This window comes from Littorina saxatilis, linkage group LG17 (assembly GCF_037325665.1).
Source record: "Littorina saxatilis isolate snail1 linkage group LG17, US_GU_Lsax_2.0, whole genome shotgun sequence".
Taxonomy (NCBI): domain Eukaryota; kingdom Metazoa; phylum Mollusca; class Gastropoda; order Littorinimorpha; family Littorinidae; genus Littorina; species Littorina saxatilis.
In genome coordinates this window covers 33,304,549-33,325,711 of record NC_090261.1, presented here as the reverse complement: position 1 = coordinate 33,325,711, position 21,163 = coordinate 33,304,549, and the positions used below count along the sequence as shown (strand labels likewise).

The window sequence follows — 21,163 nt, the reverse complement described above, 5'->3', positions numbered from 1 at the left end:
AAAATAGCGTCAAACTTTATGTAATCTCTCGCTCACCTCTTCCAACCCACACATCACAAACCAACCAATCAAGCAAATAAACAGAGTGAACAGTTAATAAATTAGCAAGTTATAGCAGATCGCACAACACAAAAACGAAATAGTGATAAAAATCTTGGACCGGATTTTTTTTTTTCCACATCGTTTCCAAAGCTTATTCTGTTGTTGGTTACTCCACAGGCGGAAGGTATCGTCCACTGGACTACTACTATCACAGAAAGAGTCTTTCTGTGATAGTAGTAGTCCAGTGGACGATACCTTCCGCCTGTCGGGTTACTCTCTCTCGCTCTGCTTTCAAAAGAAGCCTTGGAGGCACCTCGATTCAAGTTCTGGCAGATAAAAGCAGGCTAGTCTAAATTATTTTCACCCAACAATAACTGTCTGAAGTAGAAAACGCTGGCAGAATGAAGGACACCCGGTTATAATAAGCCACTTTCATCAAGGGAGATAATAATTATGGCCAGCTTGAGCTAAGAGTAGTTATGTACCTTGATATGATCAACAATGGCGGCCTGTCTTTGATCGTAAGTGAAAAAAGCTTGCAATCTTTTACTTTGCAGTGCTATGAAACATCAGTGACGTGCTTTAGTGCTAGACTTACGCATTTTGACGATTGCTCTGGACGTAAACATTATAACAACCAGTATTTCTCCTGTCTCAAACGATAATAATGCACTCATATAAGTTATAACATAACACTCCTACTTCCATTTTGAGGATTCCATTTCCAGACATTCACAATCATTCTTTACAAGAGTTTGAACTTGGAGATGCCAGACACAAAAATGACAGATGAGTGAAAGCACCGTGGCACATTGTGGCAGTCCACAGCAGTTCGTTGTACTGTACAGGCACAGTGTATAACGTTTAGGACACTAGATTAACATTGCTCAACGTGAGTTGTTTGCCTTTTCCCTCCCAGCAGAATGGCACTTTTCCCTTGAAATTGCTTAAGATATGATAACTGTGCGTGTTTTGTTTGCAAAGATATAAAGTTTACACATAGCATTAGCAAGCACTTTCGGCTGGATTGTCTGGTCCCAGTCGGCTGCCCAAGAAATAAAGACGGAGGTTTCCGGCGGTCAGTCTGACCTCTTTGTAGCACTATCATGAAGTTTCCAACTGGCGATCCCTTTGTTGTTATTGATGCAGTCTCAGTTCGATTTCTTATTGTGAGGATCGTGTTTGTCTTTGCAGACCTGTGTGTTTTTCAAGTAATGGGGGGGGGGGGGGGGGGGGTAACGTTATGTGTGCAGGGAAGTGGACGGCTCGTTAGGGGAAGGGAGATGGTGGTTGCATGCCCCATCCAATTTGGTAGTGGTATCTGTAGTACAACATTCTGCTCCTGCAGGCAACCATATTAATTCATTTAGTTGCAGTTGACTTAGAAACGTAATTTAGTCCTATAACAGTAAGTGTAAATAAGATTTTGACTGTTGCCATATTATTTTATTTTTAAACCTACTAGTTAAAACAGAATTTATTAAGGCCAGAAGTAATTCTTCAGTTCCAGTTAGGTCGATTATATTTTGAAGATAAATAGTTTATAGTTGTACTTTGTTAAAGGTGGTCGTCTACATTTTTGCTTTTTTTCAATAATCTTATAGTTAGATTTTGATACAAAATTATGTCAAATGATGAATGAACCATGGGGATAAAAGTTACAGAAAAAAAAACTATGTAAAAAAAGATTTTATTTTTGGGTAGCGTGACTCACGCTTCCAATATTTTGTTTTCTGTTTGCTGAGAACATGTGCTTTGCCTAAAAATACTGACCAATCAAATTCATGTGACTATGCTTATAAGTTATAGCCACGCCCAAACAAGTGCAGCAACAGTTTGACACTGGAGCGTACGTTGTCCACGCTTTTTTTTAAACGCACGAAATGCACGGGATTTGAGAGGAGTTTTGCGCTTGGCATTTTCCAAATAAGGATATCCTACTATGAGTACTACTACTACTACGCTGGAATAATACATTGAATTTTCAAACGGCTACACTGGCTTCGTCTTTCTTGATCGAAAGGGGGTGTATTGTTGATATTTGTAGATAATAGACTCTGCATTTTAATGGTCAAATGGCGATTTCGGTATACAAATGTAGACAAGGACCTTTAAACTAATAGTACCAGTAATACTAATACTATTTATGTATTTTTGTTAAAATAAAATAAAAATGTGTGTGTTGAACTCGATCGTAGTGTATGAAGGTAATCTATTTTATATCAAAGTGACATGTACAATGTGAACTTGATAACTGTTCTAATTGAAGACATAAAAATATTTTGTACACAGAGGCATGTCGAGCTCCACGAACCAATGGCATAGCTGGTAATGTTGCCAGTCAACTGAAAAGCAGCACTGCAGTATGGATCCCAAAGCTGCTGCAGTGGCGACACCTGGTGGTGAAAACATTCTGATGGACAGCAGCACTTTCCTTCACCACCTGGTCCACGACTTGGACAACCCATCCATCCAGCATGGGCACCCATCAGTTCCACAACAGGGACATCACTCAGTTCAGCAACAACAACAAGGGCACCACTCAGTTCAACAACAACAACATGGGCACCACTCAGTTCAGCAACAACAACATGGGCACCACTCAGTTCAGCAACAGCAGCAGCAAGGACATCCAGCAGTTCAGCAACAACAGCAACATCAAGTGGTTCAGCAGCAACCGCAGGGGCATCATTCAGTTCAGCAACAACAACAGCAGCAACAGACACACCCATCTATACAGCAGCAGCAGCAGGTTCATCCAGTGATGCATCAACAGACCCATCATCAGCCAATGCCAGTCTCACACCTTGTCATGCAGCACATAGACCACAGGGGCCACCATCCGCACAGTTTGGGAGATCACCACTCACATTCTGTTGGAGATCAATGTCATCCACACGCTGTTGGAGATCATCACCCACAACCTCTCGGAGATCACCATTCACATGCTGTAGCAGATCACCACCCTCACCCCGGTGCAGATCGTCATTCACACTCCATTTCAGATCACCACTCACACTCCATTTCAGATCACCACCCACAACCCCTCCGAGATAGCCATTCACTCTCTGTTGTAGATCACCACCATCCACAAACTCTAACTGATCACCATGCACATCCACATCCTATGGGAGATGGGGGCATGGGTAGGGAAATGGAACAAGTTTCTGTGCAGGGTACAGACAGCAAGGACCAAATTCACGGAGGTAGAGACGGGGGTCAACTCATGAGGGAAAAGAGTAATGGGGGTGTCACAAGCCCTGTCCACCTGCAGATTCCAAACCCTGCCATGATGATGCAGGATTCAGATTCTGCACAGGTAAGGAAAGGCCTTAATACCTGTTGTTTGCTTCTCCGCGTGTTTGTGTGACTGTCTCCCTCCCCCCCCCCCCCCCCCCCCCTCCTTCCCTCCCTCCCTCCCTCTCCTCTCTCTCTCTCTCTCTCTCTCTCTCTCTCTCTCTCTCTCTCTCTCTCTCTCTCTCTCTCTCTCTCATCTCTCTCTCTCTCTCTCTCTCTCTCTCTCTCTCTCTCTCTCTCTCTCTCTCTCTCTCTCTCTCTCTCTCTCTCTCTCTCTCTCTCTCTCTCTCTCTCTCTCTCTCTCTCTCTCTCTCTCTCTCTCTCTCTCTCTCTCTCTCTCTCTCTCTCTCTCTCTCTCTCTCTCTCTCTCTCTCTCTCTCTCTCTCTCTCTCTCTCTCTCTCTCTCTCTCTCTCTCTCTCTCTCTCTCTCTCTCTCTCTCTCTCTCTCTCTCTCTCTCTCTCTCTCTCTCTCTCTCTCTCTCTCTCTCTCTCTCTCTCTCTCTCTCTCTCTCTCTCTCTCTCTCTCTCTCTCTCTCTCTCTCTCTCTCTCTCTCTCTCTCTCTCTCTCTCTCTCTCTCTCTCTCTCTCTCTCTCTCTCTCTCTCTCTCTCTCTCTCTCTCTCTCTCTCTCTCTCTCTCTCTCTCTCTCTCTCTCTCTCTCTCTCTCTCTCTCTCTCTCTCTCTCTCTCTCTCTCTCTCTCTCTCTCTCTCTCTCTCTCTCTCTCTCTCTCTCTCTCTCTCTCTCTCTCTCTCTCTCTCTCTCTCTCTCTCTCTCTCTCTCTCTCTCTCTCTCTCTCTCTCTCTCTCTCTCTCTCTCTCTCTCTCTCTCTCTCTCTCTCTCTCTCTCTCTCTCTCTCTCTCTCTCTCTCTCTCTCTCTCTCTCTCTCTCTCTCTCTCTCTCTCTCTCTCTCTCTCTCTCTCTCTCTCTCTCTCTCTCTCTCTCTCTCTCTCTCTCTCTCTGTCTGTGTGTGAAACAGAAAGAGAAAGACTCATAACAAGTATACCAATACCAGTATTCGTATAAATGTGCGAATTTCAAATGCTCGTGGCCATTGACTATCGGAGAGATTCCTTAATAACCAAGTAAGTGTGTGCCCTCTCTGCAGTGTGTAGTGTGCATCTTGTCCTATCGAAAGGGCCAGATGCTAAACAGTGACATTTTCGATATTGTGTGTGTAGTTTTAAAACTACAGTGTCACTTTTAGTGCGACCCTTGACTGTGTTCAATCAAAAGTGACCTGAAGACTGTGAATTTACACTTACTCCAACGTTTGAAACCTTTCTTCTTATACTTTCTTATACTTTGAGAACAGAGAAGTCAGGTTGATAATAACTGTGTGCTTGTGTCTACTGATCTAGTCACAACTGTGTCGTTATTTGCGATCATCCACGTTCAAGTGTGCGTGTGTCTCATTGTTTGACAACTGTCTTCAACTGAAAACTTGTACGAATATTAACTTTATCACCACTTTTGGACTGTCTCGGAGACATCGCCCTTTGCTTATTGATTGTTGTTGTCTGTGATCGCTATTACAGTATCACTTTTTACCTACTTATTTACTTAGTATTAGTAACTTACTTCTTTGTTCAAAGTACTTTTATTGTCTCCTTTTTCATATTGAGAAGTCAGGTTGATAATAACTGTGTGCTTGTGTCTTCTGATCTAGTCACAACTGTGTCGTTATTTGCGATCATCCACGTTCAAGTGTGCGTGTGTCTCATTGTTTGACAATGTTCAGTCTTCAACTGAAAGTACGAATATTAACTTTATCACCACTTTTGTACAGTCTCGGAGACGTCGCCCTTTGCTTATTGATTGTTGTTGTCTGCGATCGCTATTACAGTATCACTTTTTACTTACTTATTAAGTTATTTACTTAGTATTAGTAACTTACTTCTTCGTTCAAAGTAGTTTATTGTCTCCTTTTTCATAAAATATTACAGTGTCTATTCCTTTTTGATAACATATTTTGTGTTTCTTAATTGCTTTTTTTTCTCGTTTGCTATTTACTTTTAGTTTGTTTATTTTGTACCAAGATATTTCAGTAGTCCATATATCGATTTATTTTAACGCTCAGGAGTTAGAACGCTGTTAATGTAATACTTATATAGTTTCATGATGAGCAGCTGCCCAGATGCATGGCCCACTAAAGAGGGTTTTCGCATGGGACACCTGAATATAAACCATGCAATTAACAAAATGACTGACATAGATATATATATGATCTACTATGCTTTTAAATTCTGGTTCAAGCTTTCACGTTTTTGGGTTTTCAGAATCCAGATTATCTCACCAGATTTCAGATTCTGATGTTGCTATTCCTGGTTACAATGTATTACGACGAGACCCACAGCAAAGTAAAGAAACTGGTTTGCTATTGTACATAAGCGAATCAGTTAGTTATACACGATTAACACACCTTGAGCAGTTTGTGGAATCGGTGTGGATAGAAATTAAGTTGAAAAGAGCACCTCCACTCCTTATTACTTATAGGTTTCTGTTATAGAAATCCTGCAGAGCGAGCAAACTGGTCAGATAATTGTACACAGATGTTAGATGCAGTCTTGCTCGAATCAAAGGAAATAATTATGTTAGGTGACTTTAATATTAATTTGTTAAAACAGAACAAAATGTGGCTTGATATGCTTAACCTCTATAATCTCAAACAAATAGTATGCACACCTACTGAGAGTCACAGCAACCACCAGCACTCTGATACTGATAGATCATATTTATATGACTGATCACCGTAACATTGTTGAATGTTGTGTTCCAGCTAGTGGTAGCAGCGATCACTTTCCCATTTGTCTAACGTGGTCGAGAAAGGGTATAAAAATTCCTAAAGCTGGCCACAAGACAATAAAAATTAAAATATAGATCCTTTTCTCAATTCAACGAAGACACATTTCTCCGTGACCTCTGTAATTCCTCTCTCCCTGAGGTTTATAATCATACGAATTCTGATGCTGCTCTAACGCACTGGCTGAATGCCTTCACTAACATTTATGATCGACATGCTCCATGGAAAATTAAGAGAGTCAAACACATAGTAAAACCTAAGTGGTTTGATGATGAATTACAAGATGCAATTGATCATCGTGATTTTTTAAAGTCAATCGGTAAAGAAGAGGAGTATAGAGAACAGAGAAATAAAGTTAATTCAAAGAAACGATTAAACAAAAAAGACCTTGCTTCTTCAAAACAAAATTCAAAGAACATTTGGAAAACAATAAATGAACTTACAAATAAAACGACTGCACCTACTTCAAGTTGGCTAAAGGACATATCACCTGATGATTTAAACACACATTTTTCCAAAATAGCTGAAAAGGTTATTATAAACGATAAAACAACCTTAAATAAATTGGAAGTTTTGGAAGACTTCTGTAAATCAAAACAAATTTCATCTCACTGAGTTAGATATTCCTCCGCTTACGGTGCCTGAAGTATTTCACGCACTCACTCATTTGAAGCAAACGGGTACCCGGGGAATAGACAGGCTTGATGGAAGGATTCTAAAGTTATCAGCCCCTGTAATTTCTGACACCCTCACTTACATAAATTATAATCTCTGTTTAGAACAAAAATATTTTCCAATAGCCCTCAAGCAGGCTAAAATCATTCCTCTGTTTAAATCTGGCGAAAAGAAAGACCCCTCAAATTATAGGCTGATTTCTATACTGTCAGTATTATCAAAACCACTGGAACGACATATACAAACACCTATTATCGCACTTTGACCACAATCAATTATTTCACCCTAACCAGTCTGGATTTAGAGCTCATCACTTCTGTCACACTGCCTTAGTCTCTCTTGTTGATCAGTGGTTGGAAAAGATCAACGATAATGAATTTTGTGGAGCTGTTTTTGTAGATTTTGCCAAAGCTTTTGATGTAATTGACCACAAGTTGTTACTGAGGAAACTCACATTGTAATTTGTATGGACTCGGGATTGATTCTGTTGAACTTATAACTTCTTTTCTTAGTGACAGGCAACAGGCTGTATACGCAAACGCCTCAGCATCACGTATGCAGGATGTACGATATGGCGTACCACAAGGGTCAGTTTTAGGCCCTCTCCTCGTATCTATAAATGACCTTCCCCTTCACATTGAGAATTTGTGAACTTTTTGCAGATGACACAACCATACATTCTAGTAACACCAATTTAAGTCGTTTATCAGAAACACTGCAAGAAAGTTTAAACCAGTTGAGTGAATGGACTGAGCTAAATCACATGTCCCTTAGCCCCCAAAAAACAAAAAGCATGATAATAACAACTAGGCAAAAACGCCAGAACATAACCTCAATATTTCACGATCTAACGGTTAATGATAAACTTGTTGAAAAATTCGACCATCATAAAGTTTTGGGAGTGACCATTGATAACAACCTGTCTTGGTCACAGTCCACATCGAACAACTGTCTAAACATGTGTCCAAGAAGGTTTATCTATTATCTAGAATCAAGCACTTTCTGAATTTGGAAGCCAGGAAATTATTCTTTAATGCTCATATTCAGTCTGTTATTGATTACGCGTCTACCTTGTGGGACTCGGCAAGTGAAAATTCATTCAAACCACTAATTAGATTACATAAACGAGCGCTTAAAGAAAACAACCCTATCTGAGTTAGACTACATGAACTTAGGCATTCTTCCTCTGAAGGCAAGGCTAAGTTATAATAAAGGTACCCTTATGCATAAAATTATTCATGGATGTGTACCTCAAACCATATTTTCCAAATTCACGTTAAAAACTTCACGCCAATTGATGAGACTGAACATGCCTCTGCCTAGGATTGACCTATTCAAATCTAGTTTAGTCTATTCAGTACTGTAGCAGTCTTTGGAACACTCTTCTGACAATCCTACGGCAAACTAGCAGCACAAACGTTTTTAAGACCAGATATATATATATACGTCTTATCTCATGAAGTCTAAATAAACATCTGTTGTCGCTAGAATGGTTGTTAAAACCAACAACCGGTGCTTTTTAACAATGTATTATTATTTTTATATACACTGATTTTTTTCGAATGCAGTGTATGTCAATGGGCATGGCATTTACAGCTTTGTTGCGTCAGTGCAATCTACTCTATAATTCTTAACTCATGTCTTCTTCTTCTTCTTCTTCTGCGTTCGTGGGCTGAAACTCCCACGTACACTCGTGTTTTGCACGAGTGGAATTTTACGTGTATGACCGTTTTTACCCCGCCATTTAGGCAGCCATACGCCGCTTTCGGAGGAAGCATGCTGGGTATGTTCGTGTTTCTATAACCCACCGAACTCTGACATGGATTACAGGATCTTTTTCGTGCGCACTTGGTCTTGTGCTTGCGTGTACACACGGGGGTGTTCGGACACCGAGGAGAGTCTGCACACAAAGTTGACTCTGAGAAATAAATCTCTCGCCGATCGTGGGGATGAACTCACGCTGACAGCAGCCAACTGAATACAAATCCAGCGCGCTACCGACTGAGCTACATCCCCGCCCTTAACTCATGTCAAATGAACTTACATTTTTCATTTAAGCAATGTATTGTATGTAAATTGATGATATATGTTCTTACTTTCATTTTATTATAATCATGTAGCAGTAGTTTTCTTTACTTGCTTATTCTTTAGCAATTTTAGACTAGTCCCTCTTTAGGGCAAGGGCCAGATGTAAAAATTGCAGATCACTGCTTACTCTATTACCCTTGTTAAATAAAGGTTTGTTCTTGTTCTTGTTCTCTCTCTCTCTCTCTCTCTCTCTCTCTCTCTCTCTCTCTCTCTCTCTCTCTCTCTCTCTCTCTCTCTCTCTCTCTCTCTCTCTCTCTCTCTCTCTCTCTCTCTCTCTCTCTCTCTCTCTCTCTCTCTCTCTCTCTCTCTCTCTAAACAAAACTCAAAAGATCACCGCACCGTTGATCACATATATATTTACTTTGTTCAGTATGATTCAGAGGCATTTGCTGAGAAAACAAAAGTTGTACGTTGCTTTTATTGATTTTTGAAAAGCCTTTGATTTAATTTCCCACTGTAAGCTCTGGCCTATTTTGCGCGGATCAGGAGTTGAAGGCAAGATGTTACAAGGCATGTACAGAAGAGTTAAAGGCCGAGTAAGATATGGGTGTAAACTGACCGACGCCTTTTTTTGTCACAAAGGCCTCAAGCAGGGGGAAATAACCAGCCCGCTTCTTTTTTCCCTGTTTATTAATGATCTGGCGTCGGAAATTATTTGTAAGGGTAAACATGGAATACAGATGGTGCCTGCCTGACTTACTTGAACTATTCATTTTGCTTTTCGCTGATGATATTGTTTTATTATCTGATACCGTGGTTGGATTACAAAACCAACTGAATATTCTTGCCCACAAAGCTAATGACATGGATTTAGAGGTTAACCTGGAAAAATCAAACATAATTATTTTTAGAAACGGGGGATACATTTCTCAGAACGAGAAATGGTTTTTCAACGGCGTCAAGATGAAGATAGTAAACTCTTATAAGTATTTAGGACTTGTTTTCACTACCCGCCTGACCTTTTCAAATGCTCTTAATGATATGGCATCCAGGGCTAAGAAAGGTGTTTTTGAGTTATTAAGAACATTATGGAAACTCGGTGATTTCTCCCCAAACCTGTTTTTGAAACTATTTGATGCTCAGATACAGCCTACCCTGTTATATGGTTCAGAAATTTGGGGTCTTTACCCACAAACACAGACAGAGAAGATTCACACGTTTGCGCTTAAAAAGATTTTAAACGTGGCGCCAAGAACACCAAACGACATAGCATATATATGCTGAAACTGGTCGCTATCCGTTGTACATTTTTTCTCATGTTGCATGTATAAAATATTACCCCCGCAGGTTAGGGGGAAGAATATAGTCAATGTTTGTAAAGATTTTAGTCAAGCAGTATGTAAGAAATATTAAGTCCTTTGTACTGGAAACTTGCATTCTCCCAGTAAGGTCATATATTGTACTACCTTGCAAGCCCCTGGAGCAATTTTTTGATTAGTGCTTTTGTGAACAAGAAACAATTAGCAAGTGGCTCTATCCCATCTCCCCCCCTTTCCCCGTCGCGATATAACCTTGAACGGTTGAAAACGACGTTAAACACCAAATAAAGAAAGAAAGAATGTATAAAATATTGGTTACGCCTAGTCAAGATGAATGATTCCAGACTCCCTAAAAAAGCTTATAATATGCAGTTGTATTTGCACAGGCAAGGCAAGTTTTGTTGGACATCCCAAGTAAGATTAACTTTGTATTAATTTGGTTTCGGATTTACCCCCCGCGGGTTAGGGGGAAGAATTTACCCGATGCTCCCCAGCGCGGCATGTCGTAAGAGGCGACTAACGGATTCTGTTTCTCCTTTTACCCTTGTTAAGTGTTTCTTGTATAGAATAAAGTCAATGTTTGTACAGATTTTAGTCAAGCAGTATGTAAAAACTGTTAAGTCCTTTGTACTGGAAACTTGCATTCTCCCAGTAAGGTAATATATTGTACTACGTTGCAAGCCCCTGGAGCAATTTTTTGATTAGTGCTTTTGTGAACAATTAACAAGTGGCTCTATCCCATCTCCCCCCCCCCCCCCCCCCCCCCCCCTTTCCCCGTCGCGATATAACCTTCGTGGTTGAAAACGACGTTAAACACCAAATAAAGAAAGAAAGAAAGGTTTCGGATTTGTGTGGGAAAACCAAGGTGTGCAATGCGAGAAAGCTTTTTTGAAACGTTTTAGACAGAGGTTAATAGATTGTAATATTCAAGAACGCGTTTACAGCGTATTTAAGTTATCTGTTTGCATGGAAATGTATTTTACTTTTGTCAAAAATAAGCATATAAGAGATGTGCTCATTAGGTTCAGAGCTGGCGTGTCCGAATTACGCTCACATAAATTGAGATACTCCCCACATACCCTACAGGACTTGTTTTGCCCATTCTGCAAAAAAGCACCTGAGGATGAAATGCACATTTTATTTCACTGTGATGCATTGAACGATCTTCGCTGTCAATACTTATCCTTTAAATACACATCATATCCTTGTTTGGTTTCCTTTCAGTTGATAATGCAAAACAAGAACGGTCTCCATGATTTAGACAGATTTATTTATTATGTTATTGTTAACAAACGCCGTGATTTACTTCCTAAGGTGTAACCGAATGATTTATTTTGCTTCATGTCTCTCTGTTTTGTTGATGTGGTTGAGTGCATTGCGTAGCTGCTGGATTTTATACAACTATGTCCTTTGATGTATGTTGTAGTTGAGGATGTATTTGATGAGGCACCAGCCATCCCCTGTACATACCCATACATGTATGTATTGTGCATGTGTGTGTGTGTGTGTTTGTGTGTGTGTGTGTGTGTGTGTGTGTGTGTGTGTGTGTGTGTGTGTGTGTGTGTGAGAGAGAGAAGGAGTGAAAGTCAGAGTGTGTGTGTGTGTATACATGTGTGTGACTGTGAGAGTGGGAGTGGGAGAGAGAGAGAGAGAGAGAGAGGCTGTCATGTTTGATGTACCGGTTGTAATGGGTCAGTTGGCCCAAACAATAAACTTTCTGAGTTTTCTCTCTCTCTCTCTCTCTCTCTCTCTCTCTCTCTCTCTCTCTCTCTCTCTCTCTCTCTCTCTCTCTCTCTCTCTCTCTCTCTCTCTCAGCTTCTCACTTTCTGGTTTAGTGTTCATTTTGTTCCAAATTGATTTTGACCAAGTGCATTACGTCAGCATGATGTTGTGTTCTTTATTTCTTTATCTTCATCAGTTGTGCTACTGGACTATTTCACAATTTTAGCAGGTTGAGGTAGAACTAGAAACAACTTGATCAAAGAAAACAGTTTTTCAGCGTATCACTTGTGCGAGTCATGTCGAACGTTTTTAAGTTATTTGCACACAAGCAATTTAAATCAATTAGTCTGCTAACTTGCTTGTGCTAATTTAAATGTTTCACTGTGCAGCGCATCACCTTGACACCAAGGAAGCGGAGATTTGAGCAGCTGGAGGAAGCGGTCAGCCAGCAAGGTCAGTCGCCCATGTCCATCAGTTTCTTGACCTCCCGGGACACCTTCTGCATGTGGCAGATCATCAAGGAGGAACGCCACTGGGACGACTCGCAGCTTGTCGCCACTCTTCTGGAATGGTACAAAGCCTGCATTTGTACTTTTTCTGGTTGATGAAGAAAAAATGAATTTCACAAATCTGATAAATTTAAAGTCTCAGAAGAAAGTCTCTGCTGACTTTCAGTTGTTTCTTTCACAACTCTGATATTTTAAAAATATTCAATCAAATATGAAAGTGAGAAAATACAATAAGAAATAAAATAAGATAAAAAATGAGAAATTCTGTTTTTGATGTAATTATATCCTCACGGGTTGCACTGACCATTTAGGGGCATGTCTTGTTAACATATTGTTTTGGTTGCAGGTATAGGTGAATGTGAAAGTTATTTTGAGTCAGACAAAATGCAGCTCTTTCAACACATCATTGGTAAAATTACATCATGTGTAAAGCAACATTTGTGATGAGCTTTCCTTCCAGATGTAATGCACAATTCTTCTGCACAGGTTATGCCTCTAGCAGTAGCACACAATTTTGGAATGTTTAGAGAGATATTTTGCTCTGATGTGTGTGTGTGTGCGTGTATGTATGTGTGTGTGTGTACTTCCATAGTTTGCAGCTGAACATCTTACTAACGATCCTTATTTCTTGTTCTGTAAAAGAAGTCTTCACAGCCAGTGTAAATATTAATATCTGTGTATACACTACAATAGATGTTCTGTTTTCTTTTCAGCTACGACAATTCTCTCAGGAGAGATGTGTGCGGAACCTGCAACTTTCCCCTCAGTCGCTACTGCTCCAAATGCTTTGATCTGACTGGTAAACAGCCAGCATCTTATGGGTCATCATCTCAGATGCAACCCCACACTTCAAATCAAGGAGAATCAAACCAACAGTCCAGTGCCGCTCTCAGACTGAAGGAGATTGCTCAGGTGGTTTCAGATGGGTACCACATAGTCCATGGAGGGGACTTGCAGGAATCGGAAGATATGGAAATGGATGGAGACCACAGTCACAGATCTGCAACTAAAGGAGAAGCTTCAAAAAAGCGGCCTGGTAAGAAACTGGTAGTTCCTGGTGGGATTCGGGATCCAAGCATGATCAGAAGCTCAGGAGAAATAAAAGAGGACGACAAAAACTTCTCCCACGTCTCGAGAAAGTTTCAGTGTCAGGTGTGCGACAAGCTGTTTGTGAACTCCAACAAACTGGCGTTGCACATGATCAAACACAGCGCCACTCCTGAAGTGAAGTGGGACTCGGTCAGGCAGTACAAAAACCTGCATTGCAAACTCTGCGACAAGACTTTCACGGATCCTGACCAGTTCACCCAGCACATGCCCAAGCACCAAGCTGAAATGAGGCATCAGTGCAAGTTGTGCAAGGCGCGCTTCTTCCAGGCGAACGTTCTGGCGATGCACGCCAAGATTCACATCATGCAGCCGGTGCAGGTGCACTGCGAACTGTGCAAGACTCCCTTCTCCACCATGTACGCTCTGAGGCAGCATATGAGGAGACAGGTGTGCCAGAAAGCGCTGACTCAGCAACAGCAGTGTGTCCAGCCTTCACCAGCTCAGCCATGGACAGACAAGAACTTAGCAGATCCCAAGGAAGGGGAGGATAGCAAGGATGGCAAAAAGGGCAAGAAGGAGAAAGGAAAATCGGACAAGTCCAGGCGAAACCGGGTCATCTGCCAGCAGTGCGGAGACAACTTCAAATCCCGGAGCCACTTGAATCGACACACGCTGATTCACTCCGGAGAGAAGGAGTTTGGCTGCCAGGAGTGTGGGACGGCCTGTTCCCAACTGACTCATCTTGTCGCACACATGAAGAGTCATTACAAGCTCAGAGCCTTTGAGTGCAGAGCGTGTGGCAGGTCGTTCACTGATCACACTCACATCGCTAGCCACACCTGCAAGCGTGAAATTCCTGCCCACCTGTGCAAGCCCCCAGCAGAGGGCAGAATGCTACCTGTGACTAATAATGCTGGCAGCCCTGACGTCATCAGGTGCGATGACTGTGGGTTTACGTATCCACATCAAATTCAAACCCCACCGGTTCCTGTCGAGAATAGGTTCCAGGTGCCAACATCACAAATCCAGCCAACATGTCAGTCAACATCACAAATCCAGCCAACATGTCAGTCAACATCACAAATCCAGTCAACATCACAAATCCAGCGAATATCTCAGTCAACATCACAAATCCAGCCGACATCTCAGTCAGAATATGAGCTCAGTGCCAGCTGTTTCGGGTTAGAAACCGTACAGCAGTCACTGGGCTTTCAACAAGGGATACCTAGTCTGCCAATTGCTAGTGGACCATTACCTCTTTCATCTCTTCATGTTCCCCAGGTGAGGCCCGTTCCTGACCCTGACGCAGATCTGGTGGAGTTGAAACCCCGTTTTGAAGACCAGAATGTCCCAGGCCAAATCCCACCCAGAAGTCCAATGATCGAAGAAGATTTTGAGTCAGTTCCTTCCACTAGCGACGGAGAAATCAAAGCTGAGAATGCACCTCCCTTGTCTACAGCATCTTACAGCCAGCTTGCGAGTCGACCCAGAAAAGCTGCTTCTCAGCAGTCAAAGAAAGTAGAGTTCCCACGGACGCTCGGGGAAGACGAAGACCCCCTTCCCTTCAAGTGTGCTCATTGCGATCGCACCTTCAAGACCTTCCAGCACATGATTACTCACACCCGCTCCCACCAGCGTCCCAACCACCAATGTCCTCACTGCGGCAAAAAGCTGGCCACCGCTTTCTCCCTGGCTAACCACGTGCGCACCCACACCAACGAAAAACCCATCAAATGCAACGTGTGTGGAGAATCCTTCAGGCTCATGACCACCTACAAAGAGCACTTCCGCATACACACTGGGGAGAAACCGTACCTGTGCCCACACTGCGGTAAAGGTTTTGCCCGCAGCTGCAACTTCAAAGCCCACGTGAACATCCACAAGGAGCACAAGCCCTACACGTGTTCCGAGTGCAACAAGCAGTTCAACCATCAGAGCAACCTGAAGCGGCACGGCTTGATTCACTTGGGAGAGAAGCGCCACGTCTGTGAGGTCTGTGCCAAAGGCTTCTTCCATCCGTCTGGTCTCGCCCAGCACATGAGGGTCCATACAGGTAAGACTGAGACTGAGAACTTGTGTCGTTTTCTTTGTAGTGTGTGTGTGTGTGTGTGTGTGTGTGTGTGTGTGTGTGTGTGTGTGTGTGTGTGTGTGTGTGTGTGTGTGTGTGTGTGTGTGTGAGAGATCTATTGCATTTTGTATCAAATGAATTAAGAGATTCTGCTGGATTCTTGTTTGTAATAATAATAAACCTACTTGTAAAGTAGTCAGTCAGCTTAGTATGTATAGCAACAAAAGTGGGGTAATGCCACATTTGTGCTGTTTAGTTTTCTAACATGAACATTGATGGGGGGGGGGGGGGGGGGGATGTTGTTTTAAGTGTGTGTGTTTTTTTGTCAGTTGCTCAGCCATTAGTAAAGTTTTTGATGTTTACAAAGTATTGTGAATTGCATTATTTTCAGGTGAGAAACCATACAAGTGTGAAGACTGTGGAGCCTGCTTCAGCCTCTACAGCACGCTTGTGGGACATCGGAGAGTGCATTCCGGAGACAAACCTTTCAAGTGCGAGATCTGTGGTAGAGCCTTCGCCCTACAGTCCAACCTCCGGAGTCACTACCGCACGCACAACAAAACCCAGTCCAAAAAGGAGTCGCAAAAAGCTTTATCAACCTAATCAAAATCGTACTGTATGTCCTGATCTGAATGTCTCCAGAAAGTTCTGCCAAACTCCTTGTAAATTAGTAGAGAAAATGTATTTTGAGACTGGACCAACCTCCAAGAATTTGTTTGGAAAGATCTTATATTGAATGAGTTTTTGATTTGAGTGCAAGAGTGCTTGACTTTTTTCGGGGTGGGGTGGGGGGGGGGGGGCGGTTGAGAGTGAGAGAATGGGGTTCATTCCTACTGGAACACAATCCCAAGTATCTTCCAGTTTTGGCTTGTCTAAAGCTGCCCTTTTAAATCTCTTTCCAGGACAGTGTTTTGCAGACAAATGATAATAAGAGGTCCACCTTTTTTCATAAGAAAATACTCACACAAATATACCATGAACTATGTTTTACCTGATATTGTCATTTTATCATGTCTGTTCTTCATTGATCTGATTTTACATGCCCTTTTTGACAGTTTCTACATTTTGATAGGAATGTGTTCTCCCTATGTTTATGCATGCTTTTTTCCCTGTTTATTTACCCTGTATGTGCCTGTACAGGTTTTTGTTTCTTTCCATAGGATGAGTGACATTCTGATAAACAAACAAAAAAAAACACACACACACATAAAAGTGAGAATCAAAGCACATTTCATACAATCCCAGGACCCATGTCTTCCATTTATTCGTTGTTATTTACTTTGTTACAATGACTTTTTCTACACCTGTTGTATTGCATGTTTGCATTAAAAACATTCTATATTGAAACTGAAAATAGTGCATGATGTCACTATTTAAAAATAATAGGTGCTGCTGTTAATTGAGTTTGTTGTTGTTGTGATTGAATGGTTTTATATTTTTTATGTGAAATTAGCCCAGTTAGAATATGAGTTACACTTACAGTTTAGATTTTATTAGAAAAAGTAAAAGTAAACGGAGGAAATGAAATAAAATAAAAGAGAATAAATGAAAAAAAGAGTACTGCAGGAAACAGAAAGTTATTATTAACTACATTCCGCCGAAGTTCCAATCTATTATCATGGTCAAATGTGGTTTCCGATTTTGTTTTGAAATACTGTACATTCTTTTCTAGTAAATTATTGTGTTTCGTTGTTTTCTCAGAGACATCATTTTAAAATAATTCTCTGCACAAACTACATGCAAAACCATAACCCATGGTAGTACTGCTCATACCAGGAAATATTAAAAAAATAATCATGTATTTGTAGAAATCCCGCAGTGGGGCACTGCGGTTATGAAATTAAAGGCCCCTCCTGTTTTTGGAACCGCAGGAGCTTTCTAGTTTGCTGTTAGGTAGATTTTTGGTTCCTCTTTCCTGTCATGCTCTCTTTTTCTTCATGAATTCTTTTCTTTTTTCTGCCTTCTTGCTCATTCACCTGTATTTTTTCCAAAAATCTCTTCTCTTGCCGCTTGTCTCGCGATTCATGTATAGTTTAATCTGTTAGTGTTCTGATGTAAGTCCAGCAGTAGATAGGTTAAGCCTATTTTAACATACTGGAAACTGGTAATCTTCCAGTAGGTATTAATTTAGTTTTACTAAAGCCTGCTGGGACACAAGTAATGGGTTAGTGCATGTAAACAGGAATCGCTTGACAAGTGGCCCCCTTCATCCCCCCCTTCCTCGTCCTGATATGGCTCTGCGTAGTCGGCTGGACGTTAAGCAACAAATAAACAAATAAACAAACAAATTTGTAGAAATAGAGCATGCCATAGAATATATATCATGTCATAATCCATGTTTAGTCGTAGTGTAGATTTTATAATAAAATACAGATCTATATATATACTGCTTCCATTATTCCTGTGTGTGTGTGTGTGTGCGTCACTGTGTGTGTGTGTGTTTGTGTGTGTGATTCTGTCCAGTGTACCAAAGGCAGGGAAACAAAGATTTAAAAAATCGTTTTTGATTTGTGTATTTTCATTTCTGTAAACATGTAAACATTGAGAGAGCCGTTTGTGTGATGACAACTCTTCCACTTGAAAGCTCAAGAACGGTGCTTGAATATGTATCTCTTCTATGATCAACATATTTTTGTGAGAAATATTTTTTCTATCCCTGTCTGTTTCTCAGGCATGGGAATTGTCCGCGAAATCGCAGATTTCCGCGAAAATAAACAATTGTCCGCGGCAAAAAAAGGTAAATTAAATTATATGTATACTATTATCTCTCTATCCATTATTTGCTTACACGAGAACTATCAAAATATTGGTCTAAAATGCTAAAATTCGTTTTCCTTCTACCCCCCGCGGGTTAAGGGGAAGAATTTACCCGATGCTCCCCAGCATGTCGTAAGAGGCGACTAACGGATTCTGTTTCTCCTTTTACCCTTGTTAAGTGTTTCTTGTATAGAATATAGTCAATGTTTTGTAAAGATTTTAGTCAAGCAGTATGTAAGAAATGTTAGTCCTTTGTACTGGAAACTTGCATTCTCCCAGTAAGGTAATATATTGTACTACGTTGCAAGCCCCTGGAGCAATTTTTTTATTAGTGCTTTTGTGAACAAGCCTGAAACAATTAACAAGTGGCTCTATCCCATCTCCCCCCCTTTCCCCCTCGCGATATAACCTTCGTGGTTGAAAACGATGTTAAACACCAAATAAAGAAAGAAAGCTTTGCCCCCCTGGTCCCCCAAACGCCCCTGTACCCTGCCGGGACCTTGGCGGCCCCGGACCTCAGCCTATTTTCAGAGTTTTTTCTACTTTGGAATTCCCACTTTGGAATTCCCATGCCTGGTTTCTCCCGTGTCTGTCAGTAGGTCGGTTGGTCTGTCTGTCTGTCTGTCTGTCTGTCTCTCTCTCTCTCTCTCTCTCTCTCTCTCTCTCTCTCTCTCTCTCTCTCTCTCTCCGTCTGTGTCTTGTCTCTCTCTCTCTGTCTCTCTCTCTCTCTGACGGTCTGTCTGTCTGTCTCTCTCTCTCTCTCTCTCTCTCTCTCTCTCTCTCTCTCTCTCTCTCTCTCTCTCGGAAAGGCCAAGCAGAGAAGATGATACGTGTTGTTGAACGCCCTCACGGTAAAACCATCAGGGGCATGTACCCGAGCCATGTACCCGGGCCATGCTGAGAAGCATGAACTTTCACTGTATAGTTCTGTTTAAAGGGAAATAACTTTCTTGCTCTCGATGCGGAGTAAAAATAGTTGTTCCCCTTTATGCTTCTATTTCGAGCACTGACCAAACTTTTTTTAACGAGAAGGAGAATGCCCGTTTGTTTGAAAGTGCATGTGAAGTTTGTATTTCAAGCAGATTGGTCTAGTAACCAGCTCAGAATGAGACAGTTGACCATTAGCCATTGCTATGTGGTTTGTGACTGAGAGCGCTCGATCGTCACGTCTTGCTTGTTGCGACACCTCCGGATTCCCGATTCCACTCGGTCTCGTGTGTGTGCTTGTGCGTGTGTTTGTGTGTGTGTGTGTGTGTGTGTGTGTGTGTGAAGGGCTATTGTGTATCTGAGAGTGTACGTGTCTGTCTGTCTATCCGGCTGTCCTTTGGAGAGAGATAGAGAAGGGGGGAGGGCGTTCATCATCAGTATTTGTTTTACTGTAAAGGTTGAAAAACACTTTAGCAAACTCCTCTTTCCACGATAGTATGCCTCTGTATTTGTTTCAGCGCGCACACACAAACAAACGCACAAGCACACGCACAAGCTCACACAAACACATACACACAATAACACTCACACACTGACACACACACACACACGCACACACACACACACACACACACACACACACACGGCATCTGCGTAATGTCTCAAAAGCTTTAATCTCATTTGAACACATCACATCATCAATATCATCCTCAAAAGATTCTTAAGCCGATTTATGTGGAGCACGTGATGCGCACCAAAAATATTGGCGGTTTAGAAGTGTCGTCTGCGCAATGATCGCGGCGGCTTTCTTGACCGCCAAGGACGACCACGCACGTTGTGAGACGTCATTCGGGAGACCTCAATAGACACTAACTATTGCATAATAAACTGATCTGACTAGACCAATGGGGAACCCGTGCACAACTGAGCAAGAGTGAATATTCCCATATCCGCACAAAACATTGGAAATCTTCAACGATTTCGCACATTCAAAGCATGCACACAAAATCAACTCATTCGCTCGTGTAAATTGATGCTCACACAAGATGTGCACACAAACATTCAGTCTGGATTTACTTTTTCATATCCTCTTTTTCATACATGTTCAACACACACAAAAAGTAAAACAAGAAAACAGAAGCATTAAACAACCCTCACTTTTGCGATATCGAACCACTGATCAGGAAAAACCTGATGAACTACGTGACAAAACACTTGTATTGTTACGATGGCAGTGCAAACTCCTCGAAGATGATACGGTACAAGATTCTAGTCGAATTGAAACTAATTTATAAATAAATTAATGTAACAAAAAACCAACACAACAACAACAACAACAAAATGGGACAAAATGGATACTTATCCTATAATGCATTTAAAATTAAATATCCAAATGTGCGAGGAGATTTTGTATTGTACCAAGGTGTAATCCAGGCTGTTAAAAAATATCAGAGAAAAATCGGCTTAGAATTTGATAAACATTTTATTATGACAGAGCCCAATGTGTGGAAATGTATTTGTAAAGGCAAGACACAACTTATTTACAAAAAGCTGAATGAACATGTTACGGTCCCAAAATGTATCCAAAAATGGTCTGAATCCTTAGACTGTTTGTTAGATAAGAAGGCTATTTTTCAACATGTTTTTAAAACAACAAAAGACACTTGTCTGAGATGGTTCCAGTACCGACTATTGTACAGAATTTTGCCCACAGAACGGTTTCTATTTTTGCGAAAAATTGTGGATACGTCATTGTGTACATTTTGTGGTAGAAATGAAGAAACCCTTTTACATATGTTTTGGGAGTGTGATAAAGTGCAGACTTTTTGGATAGAATTTGTAAATTGGCTAAAGGCGAACTGCACCCATTGTGACAATTTAAAACTGTCTAAAGAACTGGTTCTTCTTGGAGTTGCGAACAATGTTGTCACCGATAAAGCTTTTGATATGTTAGTAATCTGTGCCAAAC

At 41.3% G+C, this 21,163-nt stretch overlaps 1 protein-coding gene across 1 annotated transcript; it reads left to right on the top strand.

The window, feature by feature from the left end:
• Positions 1-517: 517 nt before the first annotated feature.
• On the top strand, positions 518-16,237 carry LOC138952964 (zinc finger protein 585A-like). The gene is made up of 5 exons (XM_070324727.1): positions 518-563; positions 2,335-3,361; positions 12,273-12,454; positions 13,106-15,495; positions 15,902-16,237. Exons 2-5 carry the CDS (start codon positions 2,408-2,410, stop codon positions 16,111-16,113), a joined length of 3,738 nt encoding a protein of 1,245 aa, XP_070180828.1. The 5' UTR covers positions 518-563; positions 2,335-2,407; the 3' UTR covers positions 16,114-16,237.
• Positions 16,238-21,163: the final 4,926 nt, after the last annotated feature.

Excerpts from the sequence above, each read along its gene's own strand:
- LOC138952964 (XM_070324727.1), top strand. The coding sequence starts at position 2,408 with ATGGATCCCAAAGCTGCTGCAGTGGCGACACCTGGTGGTGAAAACATT. Across the intron at positions 3,362-12,272 it reads AGGATTCAGATTCTGCACAG|CGCATCACCTTGACACCAAG; the intron begins GTAAGGAAAGGC and ends TTCACTGTGCAG. Across the intron at positions 15,496-15,901 it reads GCACATGAGGGTCCATACAG|GTGAGAAACCATACAAGTGT; the intron begins GTAAGACTGAGA and ends CATTATTTTCAG.